At 38.6% G+C, this 10728-nt stretch overlaps 1 protein-coding gene across 7 annotated transcripts in view; it reads left to right on the top strand.

The window, feature by feature from the left end:
• Positions 1–10728, top strand: part of RNF111 (ring finger protein 111) — a 104346-nt gene that overhangs the window by 49531 nt on the left and 44087 nt on the right. For all 7 annotated transcript variants that reach the window (XM_006765215.2, XM_006765218.2, XM_015564955.1 and 4 more), the window contains exon 2: positions 1984–2876. In XM_006765215.2, coding sequence (XP_006765278.1) covers positions 2003–2876 — 874 coding nt within the window. In that variant the 5' untranslated portion in view covers positions 1984–2002. The remainder of the gene's footprint in view (positions 1–1983; positions 2877–10728) is intronic.

Genomic DNA, 10728 nt, shown 5'->3' with positions numbered 1-10728 from the left:
TAAACCAAAAAGCAAAAGGGGGCCCAGGCCACCAGCTGGCAGGGCGATCGATGAGGGGGTTGGGAGGGGCCTCTGGGATCATGCAGCCCTGCAGTGTGGGCAGGGCCTCCCTCTGTGGGATGATTGATCACAGAGCCTCATGATCAATCTATTTCCCCCTTCCCCTCCCCTATAGAGGGAGAGGCTCAGTCTACCTGGCAGGCAGCACTAGAGTGGGAGGCCCAGGCCACCCTCTGCAGGGTGATCAATCGTGGGCCTTTGTGGATCTGGGGAACCGGGGTTGTGTGGCCGTGGATGCGGGCAGCACAAGGCCAAGGTGGGTGCAGGCGGGGGTGGGGCTGGGCCGGGAGGCAGCCGGGGCTGCGAAGGCCTACCCTTATACGAATTTCCTGCATCTGGCCTCTAATTTAGTAATAATCCCTTATATCCATCATTTGGTCGATATTTCTATTGTTTACACTTTTTAAGCTGTTATGACTAATGGTGCTATGAATATTTATTTGTGTGTACATTTTTTTGTGGATGTATGTTTTCATTTCTCTTGGGTATACACTTAGGAGTGGAATTGCTGGATTAGATGGTAACTCTGTGTTTAATCTTTTAAGGAACTTGCAAACTGCTTTCCAAAGTGCCTATACCATTTTACATCCCTACCAGCCATGTATGAGGGTTCCTTGCCAATACTTATCTGTATTTTTTGTTATAGCCATTCTAGTGGGCCCCCTTGAACCTTAAATCACATAGATTTGAGCCTTATCATTGCAACTTGTGTTTTCTTGCATTTAATTATGGTGAGTCCTGTCTGACTGACTGCCTTTTCATTTTGTGCATTGCTATGCCCATATGTTCACATTTTTAAAAAATACATAATTTTATTGATTTCAGAGAGGAAAGGAGAGGGGAAGAGAGATAGAAACATCAACAATGAGATAAAATCACTAATTTGCTGCATCCTACAAGCCCCACACTGGGGATCGAGCCCGCTATCCGCTATCCGGGCATATGTGCTGACTGGGAATTGAACTGTGACCTCTTGGTTCATAGGTTGACGCCCAACCACTGAGGCACACCAGATGGGCTAGTAAAGCTTTCTATTTGTCACATGAACTATCTTTCTAATGAATTTGTTCCATTTTGAGTCAGGATATTTACAGCTTTTACATTATCACCATTCTTGTATATACATTGCATTAATGTAGATGTTTTAATTTCAATTCACTTTGTTCAAAAGCTCATCATTTCAATGATTAAATTATTTAGATACCCTTAGATTAACTGTAGGAAGTTTGATTTTCTGTTCTGCTCTGCTGCTTTAAATGAATAATCTTCAACTCACTGTCTTGGCTTGAGTCTTCTTGTTAGTAAGTAAAACTTTCTCAAATGCAGTTGTACCTACTGTCTATCGGTAAATTCAGACTGTTGTTAGATAATAGACTAGTATGAAGGAAGAAAGACCCATGGGAAAGAAAATCTATATTCATACTGGTTCATTATTTATAGTAATCCATCTAACATAGCAACCACCTAGATGTTCAGAAATATTTAATATCATTATCACTTTAAAATGTGATACCAGGAGGAAAGCATTGCTGAGTAGTCAAAGTCTTTTGAATTCTAATTTTTTTATCCATTTTTACTATATTAGGTTTTGGAAAAATTGTTTGATTTTAACAAATGTGTTATGTTCCTAAAGGTAGGAAGAGATACAGTAAGAGATGCAGTTTTTAGTTAACAGAAGTTTTCAAGTAGGCTTATGTTCTGTGATCTTTATTTCTAAAAATTGGATATATGGGTAGAAGTAACAGAGGAAAATGTTTTATAAGAATAGTAAAATGATGTATTACAACTATTTTATATGTTGATGAGGAAAAGGCAATCCTGCCCTGTTACAGGGATGTTTTCAGTGGAATCTGAGTACTCTTTAATTAAATAGTATAATATAACACACTAACAATCTTTTTAATATCTAATTTTGTCTTCTAGGCCTTCCTTATAGTTTCCCATGTCTCAATGGACTCCTGAATATAGCAAGCTCTATACCTTAGAAGTGGATATGAAGAGTGAGATTCCTTCTGATGCACCAAAGACACAGGAGAGTCTGAAAGGGATCCTCTTGCATCCAGAGCCCATTGGGGCAGCCAAAAGTTTTCCTGCAGGAGTTGAGATGATTAATAGTAAAGTGGGGAATGAATTCTCTCATTTATGTGATGATTCTCAAAAACAAGAGAAGGACATGAATGGTAATCAACAAGAGCAAGAAAAAAGTGTTGTGAGGAAAAAACGCAAAAGCCAGCAGGCTGGCCCTTCATACATGCAAAATTGTGTTAAAGAGAACCAGGGAGTATTAGGATTGAGGCAACACCTAGAAGCACCAAGTGATGAAGACAATGATTCCTCTTTTAGTGATTGTCTTTCTTCTCCTTCATCTAGTCTGCATTTTGGAGATTCTGATACTGTGACTTCAGATGAGGATAAAGGACTCTCTGTACGACATTCCCAATCAATTTTGAATGCAAAAAGTAGAACTCATAGTTCAAGGTCCCAAAAGTGGCCTCCCACTGAGACAGAGTCTGTTTCAGGATTGTTAATGAAAAGACCCTGTTTTCATAGCAGTTCATTAAGGAGACTTCCATGCAGAAAGAGATTTGTAAAAAACAATTCCTCACAGAGGACACAGAAACAGAAAGAGAGGATATTGATGCAGAGGAAAAAACGAGAAGTGTTAGCCCGAAGAAAGTATGCATTGCTCCCCAGTTCTAGTAGTTCCAGTGAAAATGACCTCAGCAGTGAATCCTCTTCAAGCTCATCAACTGAAGGAGATGATTTGTTTGTTTCTACCAGTGAAAACCACCAGAATAATGCAGCTGTCCCCTCAGGTAAAAATGTTTCTTAAATTGAGTAAAACATGGAAGCTATTCCATTGTATTTGTGCTTGTTTTCTTCTACATTTTAGTGATTTCATTGTATTTAACCCTTTGCGGTCCAATGTTATTTTTGGAATTCAAACAGTCTGGTCCAAATTAATTGATGGGAATGAATGTTGAACTTTTTAATGTTCTTATTGCTCGACGTTGGACCTGCTCCTAGCGCCTGGTCTGTCAAGTTAGCCTCAAGGTTGGACCGAAAAGGGTTAAATAGAGTATGAGGCTCAATTAACATTTATTTTTAAGCCATATAAGTAAATTACCAACTGTAGTATTAAACCATGACTCCTAAGTACAAATTTTAAATATGATTTTTAAAAAATTGATTTTGGAGAGAAAGGCAGGGAGAGAGAGGAGGAGAGAGTGAAGCATCAGTGTGAGAGTGCAACACCGATAAGTTGCTTCCCATATGCATGCCTCCTGACCAGAAATTGGACATGAAACCTGAGTATGTGCCCTGACCAACAACCAAACCCTCGATTTTTCAGTGTACAGGTCGACCCTCCAACCAACAGAGGCACACTGGCCAGGGCTAGTATGTTTAACTTTTGTGAATACTTTTTCAGATAGCTGTGTGATGGATTCCTTTCATATTTAACCACAGTAAAAGCAATTCTAGTCACTAAAAAAGACAAGTTATTTTTCTTTTAAGTACTCTATTCTTATTGGTTACTATTAACTTGTCATGATCTTTATAACTGAAAAATAATTTCAAGTATTTGAGAGGTAACTTTTATTCTAATATTGGAACACAAACATTAATCCTGACAATGTTCAGTAGAGCATATGACTAATCAGTTAAAATGGAATTGATAAGAGGATTAGCTCACCTGTGCTCCCTCTCCCCTCAGTAATGTTATATTTAACTAGAATAAGTTTATGTACAGTCTCTGAAGTATGTGTTCCATGTATATCATTTTTACAGTTTGTTGTAATTTTTAAAAAGTTGATGAAAAAATCTTTAGGAGTAAAGTCTGAGCTGAGGGAAAAGATTAATTTCTTGTGAAAGTATAAGAAAATGGGGGATAGGAAGAGCTTTTTAAAGGGCAAAGATTATGGGTTTTGTTTGTTTGTATTTTCAAATTAGAAGAGAAGGTTTATTTAGAATAAAGTTTTAGAGCTAGTAGAAGTGAGCCAGCCGGGCTTGTGCAGGCTCAGGAAACAAATTAAAGAGGCAGAAGAAGGGTCCTTGGAGTTCAGGAGAAAGGCAAAGGTATTGCACCTGGGGGGAAGTAAAAGGAGAAGGGAAATTCGCGGTGTGCTCAAAAGAGGGAGAACACACCAGATTATGGGGTTTAATACTGGCACAAAGCTTTCTCAGTCTTTGCCTGATGTCCTGCTTTTTAAAGATGGAGTCTGCTTTACTACTTTGCAAATATGCCATTACTCCCTCTTTTCTCTTTCTTTTCTTCTTTTTTTAAAAATATATTTTATTGATTTTTTACAGAAAGGAAGGGAGAGGGATAGAGAGTCAGAAACATCGATGAGAGAGAAACATCGACCAGCTGCCTCCTGAACATCTCCTACTGGGGATGTGCCCACAGCTAAGGTACATGCCCTTGACAGGAATCAAACCTGGGACCTTTCAGTCCGCAGCCCTCTTTTCTCTTTCATTGGTTCCTTCCTTTTCAAAGACTCCCTTTCCATACCCTGACCAGTAATTTTGTTTTTTACTCTTAGCCATGTTTAGCACCTTTTTTTCTAACCTACCCAAATACTTATTTTAAAGAGTTTATTGAGATCACACTACAGCTGGGAAAGGGTTACAGCAACCATTAAGAAAGAGGGAAATGAGAATGGGAATTGTCTTGCTTAATTGTCACATTTCACAATTTTCTCATTTGGATAGAACGTGAAGAGTGTGGGGAGAGGGAGCAGCAGAGCCCAGTTTCTACTTGAAATTAGTGAGACAGGATGGTTGGTGGTGTGATGCAGAAGTTCCAAGGAGCTGATGTTTATTGGAGACATGAGAGTAGAGTAAATCTAGGTCAGTATCATTGTCTGTTTCTAGGAAGAAAGTAGTTCATATATTCTCAGGTATTGAAGATAAAGGAAAACTCTATTTTTAAATCTTGTTTATACAGCATGTGGTGTCTTACTTTCTTGGAAGAATTACATTACTTAAATTACATTAATTTCAGACATTATCCTTAAATGCTTGTCTCTGGAAATCCAAATCCAAAAGTTGAGACCAAGGACTCCTGATATTTTCTGGTTTCTAGATCAGTGTTTTGTATTAAAAAAAAAAACACACCATGGTTTAATAACATTCAAATGGTGTGGAATTTTTAATGTACCAAGAAATGATAAAATAAGAAATAAAACTTTACCAGAGTGGTTCTCAACCTTCCTAATGCCGCAACCCTTTAATATAGTTCCTCATGTTGTGGTGACCCCCAACCATAAAATTATTTTCGTTGTTACTTCATAACTGTAATTTTGCTACTGTTATGAATAGCAATGTAAATATCTGATATGCAGGATGTATTTTCATTGTTACAAATTGAACATAATTAAAGCATAGTGATTAATCACAAAACAATATGTAATTATATATGTGTTTTCCGATGGTCTTAGGCGACCCCTGTGAAAAGGTCGTTCGACCCCCAAAGGGGTCGAGACCCACAGGTTGAGAACTGCTGCTTTACCTCTTTTTCATAGGTCCCAGTCTCATTACCCAGAAGTAAAGTTAGTTTTGTTTTGTTAATCCTCACCTGAGGATATTTTTCCATTGATTTTGAGAGAGAGAGAGAGAGAGAGGTAGAGAATGAGAGAGAGAGAGAGAGAGAGAGAGAGAGAAACATGGATGTGAGAGAGACACATTTAGTGGTTGCTTTGCACACACCCTGATCAGGGCCAGGGATTGAACCTGCAACCGAGGTACATGCCTTGGCCAGAATCGAACCCAGGTCGCAGGCTGACGCTCTTTCCACTGAGCCAAACCAGAGAGGGCATGCTAGCAGTTTATCTCCTGAGGTTATGCTTATAAATAGCGGTTTTAGAAAAACAGTGATTATTTAAGCAGTAGAACAAAGAGTGTCTTAAGTTACTTATATAACCTTTAAGATTATATAAGATTGTTTTATGAACAATCTCTCTGTTCATAAAAAATTATATAAATTGAGTTTTAATGCCTTAGCTAGCTTTTATAGGCTTTTAAAGAAACTTCATGTACACACATGCAGAAAAATCACTAATAGAGCTGATATATAGATGTAGATTTTTCTCCATTGTGGAATGGTAATGTACTTTTGGTGAGTTCAAATAAGGGAAGTTTTTTTAAAAATAAAATCCATGGTGTTTTATTTATAAATATACTAGAGGCCCGGTGCATAAAACTTTGTGCGAGGTTGTGATGTCACCCTCAGTCACGCTCAGGGTAGGGCCAATTGGGGGGTTGGGGCACCGCCCCCTGTCACACTCAAGGCAGGGTCGATGGGGAGGTTGCGGTGCCCCCCCCTTTCATGCACAGAGCAGGGTCAATCAGGGGTTTGGGGAACTCCCCCTGTCACTCACAGAGCAGGGCCCATCAGGGGGGTTTGGGCGCTGCCCCCTGTCACGCTGATCCCGGTGCTGGGAGGTATATTACCCTTTAACTAAATAGGGTAGAGGCCTGGTGCATGGGGGGGGCCAGCTGGTTTGCCCTGAAGGGTGTCCTGGATCAGGGTGGGGGTCCCCACTGGGGTGCCTGGCCAGCCTGGTTGAGGGGATGATGGCTGTTTGCAGCTGGTCACATACCCTTCAGGGTGGGGGTCCCAACTGGGGTGCCTGGCCAGTCTGTGTGAGGGTCTGAGGGCTGTTTTCAGGCTGACCGGGACTGAAACTCCCAGCCTCTCCTTTTTTTCTTTTTTTTTTTTTTATTCTGGGATTTATTTACCTTTTGTAATTGAAACTTTGTTGCCGTCACTGGAGCTGAGAGCCGGCTCTGTGGCCATGGCCTGCTGAAAGCAGGTATCGGGGGTTTGTTTAGCTTCTATAATTAAAACTTAGTTGCTTTTGGAGCTCAGAGTCGGGCCGCAGCAGGCAGGGAACCTTGGCTTCCTCCATCACTGAAGCGAGCAAGCCTCCCTGCTCGCTTCAGCTGCGTGGCTGCCGGCCGCCATCTTGGTTGGGTTAATTTGCATATCACGCTGATTAGCCAATGGGAGGCGTAGTGAAGGTATGGTCAATTACCATGTTTGTCTATTATTAGATAGGATTATTCCCTTGTACTCCTACCTTAAGCTGCATTGTGTATATGATTATGAAGTCAGAATTGAGAAGGTAATTTGGAAATTGAATCTAGAATATTATTTTTAATAGCCACTTGAGTGCTGCTATTTTGTTTTCTCTGCTTATAAGATATATTTATGGTATTAAAAATATATTCTACCTCAGTACTACTATGTTTCAGTATGTCTGTGTGTAATCTTTAGAACTTTGAAACTACTTCAAAAATGTGCATAACTGTTAAATGTTAATTTTCCTATTTAATTGATAGTGATTTGCAAGTATTTCAAAATATAAATATGATATTATTAAATACTTAAGATTAACTTTCTCCAAATCAGAACATCTTTCATTACCTCTGTGATTTATCAGTGCCTGCTTTGTTCTTCTCTTTGGAGTACCAGAGAATATGTTGTAGAACCTTGTCATGCACTTGTATCTCCTCCAGACACTGGCCAGCTTTTGAAGTAGTACAGATGTCTAATGATGTAGAGATGTATTAGAAATGAAATTCCAGGTTGCCAAGGAATAGTACCTTGGGGAAAGGAATGTAAACTGCATAAATTTCAGTGACAAGAGTGTTGAACCATTTGTTGTCATTGTGGTAAGCAAGAGTCCAGTGAGTTGAATAAAAATGAATATAAAACATCAATGGATTACATACTTAGTACAAAATATGAAAAAGAGAGCTTGTTTACAAAAGCAGCAAGGAGACTAAAATATATGAATAATCTTAATAGGAGTATATTTGGCCTCTGAATAAAATTATTTAGCTTTATAGAGAGTTACCTTTATAATCAATCCAAACCCTACAGGTTTTGTAGAGATTTATAAAAGATGACTTTCATAGATGACAAGAAATACTCTTGGATGAGAAAAATAAATATATATTTTGTATATTTATATAGCATATATACATATATGTTTATATAAATAAAGAAATGAATAAGTGAAGGAATGAATGTTAGACATGTCAGGACTTCATTATTGTTGCTTAATGCCACTCCAGTCCAAACCTCAGAATTTTTTCTTTTCCCCTTGATTTTCTAATTGTGAATAGTAATTAGGAAAACCTGAGTCTACCAGGTAATTATTCTAGTCTTTTCAACTATTGGTTTTGGGACAATTTTACATTCATATGCAAGAAAGATGAGTTTAGACCAGCCGTGGGCAAACTACGGCCCGCGGGCCAGATCCAGCCCGTTTGAAATGAATAAAACTAAAAAAAAAAAAAAAGACCGTACCCTTTTATGTAATGATGTTTACTTTGAATTTATATTAGTTCACACAAACACTCCATCCGTGCTTTTGTTCTGGCCCTCCGGTCCAGTTTAAGAACCCACTGTGGGCCTCGAGTCAAAAAGTTTGCCCACCCCTCGTTTAGACCTTTTATAATCATGTAAAATACACAAATTAAAATGGATCATGGCCCTAGCCGGTTTGGCTCCGTAGATAGAATGTTGGCCTGCGGACTGAAGGGTCCCAGGTTCAATTTCAGTCAAGGGCACATGCCGGGTTGCAGGCTCGATCCACAGTAGGGAGTGTGCAGGAGGCAGCCAATCAATGATTCTCTCTCATCATTGATGTTTCTGTCTCTCTCTGTCTCTCTCCCTTTCTGAAGCCAATAAAATATTTAAAAAATAAATGGGGCGGGGGTGGTAAGAGATCAACTGAAGGACTCGTATGCATGCATATAAGCATAACCAATGGACATAAGACACTGGGGGGTAGGGGAGGCCGGGGGATTGTCAAGGGGGAGGAAAGGGGGATATATGTAATACTCTTTGTAATACTTTAAGCAATAAAAAAAGAAAAGAAAGTAAATGCAAAAATAAATAAATAAAAGAAACATAGGAGTGACCTTCAGCTGGGTAGAAATTTTTTAAATATGTCACCAAAAGCATGATTCATAAATGGAATTGCTAATTCAGACATCATCAAAATTAAAGACCGCTTTAACAACACTGTTAAAAAAATAAAAAGACATGCTACTAATTGGGAGAAAATATAACTAGTATATCTGAAAAAGGGCTTTTATTTTGAATATGTAAAGATATAAAGAACTCTAACAACTCAACAATAAAACCAAAGTCCAAATTAAACATGGGCAAAAGATTTGAATAGACATTATCAAAGTGACTAATACTTGAAAAAATACTCAACATCATTAGTTATAGAAATCAAAACCACAGTGAGATAGTATCATATATTCACTAGAACAACTGTAATAAAAAATAGGTAATAACAGTTATTGATGAGGTTATAGAGAAATTCGGGCCCTTATTTTCCTGGTGGCAATCTAAAATTATACAGCCTCCTAGGAAAATAATTTTGCATTTCTTCAAAAAGTTAAACATAAATTTACCATAGTACCCAGAAATTATATTTCTCAATAGTTACTCAAGAAAAATGAAAATACATGTATCTACTAAGATTTTTAGATAAATGTTTATAGAAGCTTTTTTTTGTAAAATAGCCAAAAGTGAAAGAACTCCAGGTGTCCATCAACAGAAGAATGGATAAATAAATTGTATATTCATGATAGGATAGTACTCTGTAATAAAAAAGAATACACTGTTGATACAGCAACTTGAATAAATCTCAAAGTAAATAAACTGAATATACATACAAAAGTGTATGTAATGTGTGACTCCATTTCTATAGAACTCTTGAAGATACCAGTCCATAATGACAGAAAATAGGTCAGTTGTAGGGATATAGGGAGGGCTGATGATTGACTGAAACAGGGCATGCAGGATTTTTTTAGGGTATTGGAAATATTCTAAAACTGGAATGAGGTGGTGGTTGTGCTCTAAAAGTTTACTAAGATCATTGAAATGTACACTTAAAATTGTGTAGTTTTTAGCTCTCAATATGCATATTATGAGAAAATTCTTAATACAATCATGATTTATAATTTACAAGTTTACACTTTCTTAGTTGACCTTAACATTGACAGGTGATGGTAATGAATGAAGAGAGGAGATCACCAGCAGCAGTGTTAACATGTATTAGTTCACACAAACACTCCATCCATGCTTTTGTTCCGGCCCTCCGGTCCAGTTTAAGAACCCATTGTGGCCCTGGAGTCAAAAAGTTTGCCCACCCCTGTTCTAGGCTCACCAATTCATGCACCAGGCCTCTAGTCTGTATATATATATAAGCCTAAGTGACCATTAATGACCGAACGACTGGTTGACTAGTTGCTATGACGTGCACTGACCACCAGGAGGCAGACAATGCAGGAGCTGCCCCCTGGTAGTCAGTGCACTACTGCAGGCAACCTCCCACAGCTCCTCCCCCTGGCTGGCCAACCTCCTGGGGGACCCTTCCCCCGGCCAGCCCCCCGATAGGCCTTGATTTCTGGCCAGGCCAAGTACCCCCACCCATGCACGAATTCATGCACTGGGCCTTTAGTGTTTGAATAAAGACATTCAGTACCAGATTTGTGAAAAATTAGAGCAAGAGAAGTAATGGAGCATAATTTTTTCTTTACTGTGTTAATAATTTTTAAGTATACAGTTTAGTAGTGTTAAATGTATTCATTTTGTTGTGAAACAGATCTTCAGAACTTTTCTGTCTTGCAGTCTGAAAC

Source organism: Myotis davidii, unplaced genomic scaffold, assembly GCF_000327345.1.
Source record: "Myotis davidii unplaced genomic scaffold, ASM32734v1 scaffold441, whole genome shotgun sequence".
NCBI classification, from domain to species: Eukaryota; Metazoa; Chordata; class Mammalia; order Chiroptera; family Vespertilionidae; genus Myotis; species Myotis davidii.
This window is presented reverse-complemented; position numbering and strand designations above follow the sequence as displayed.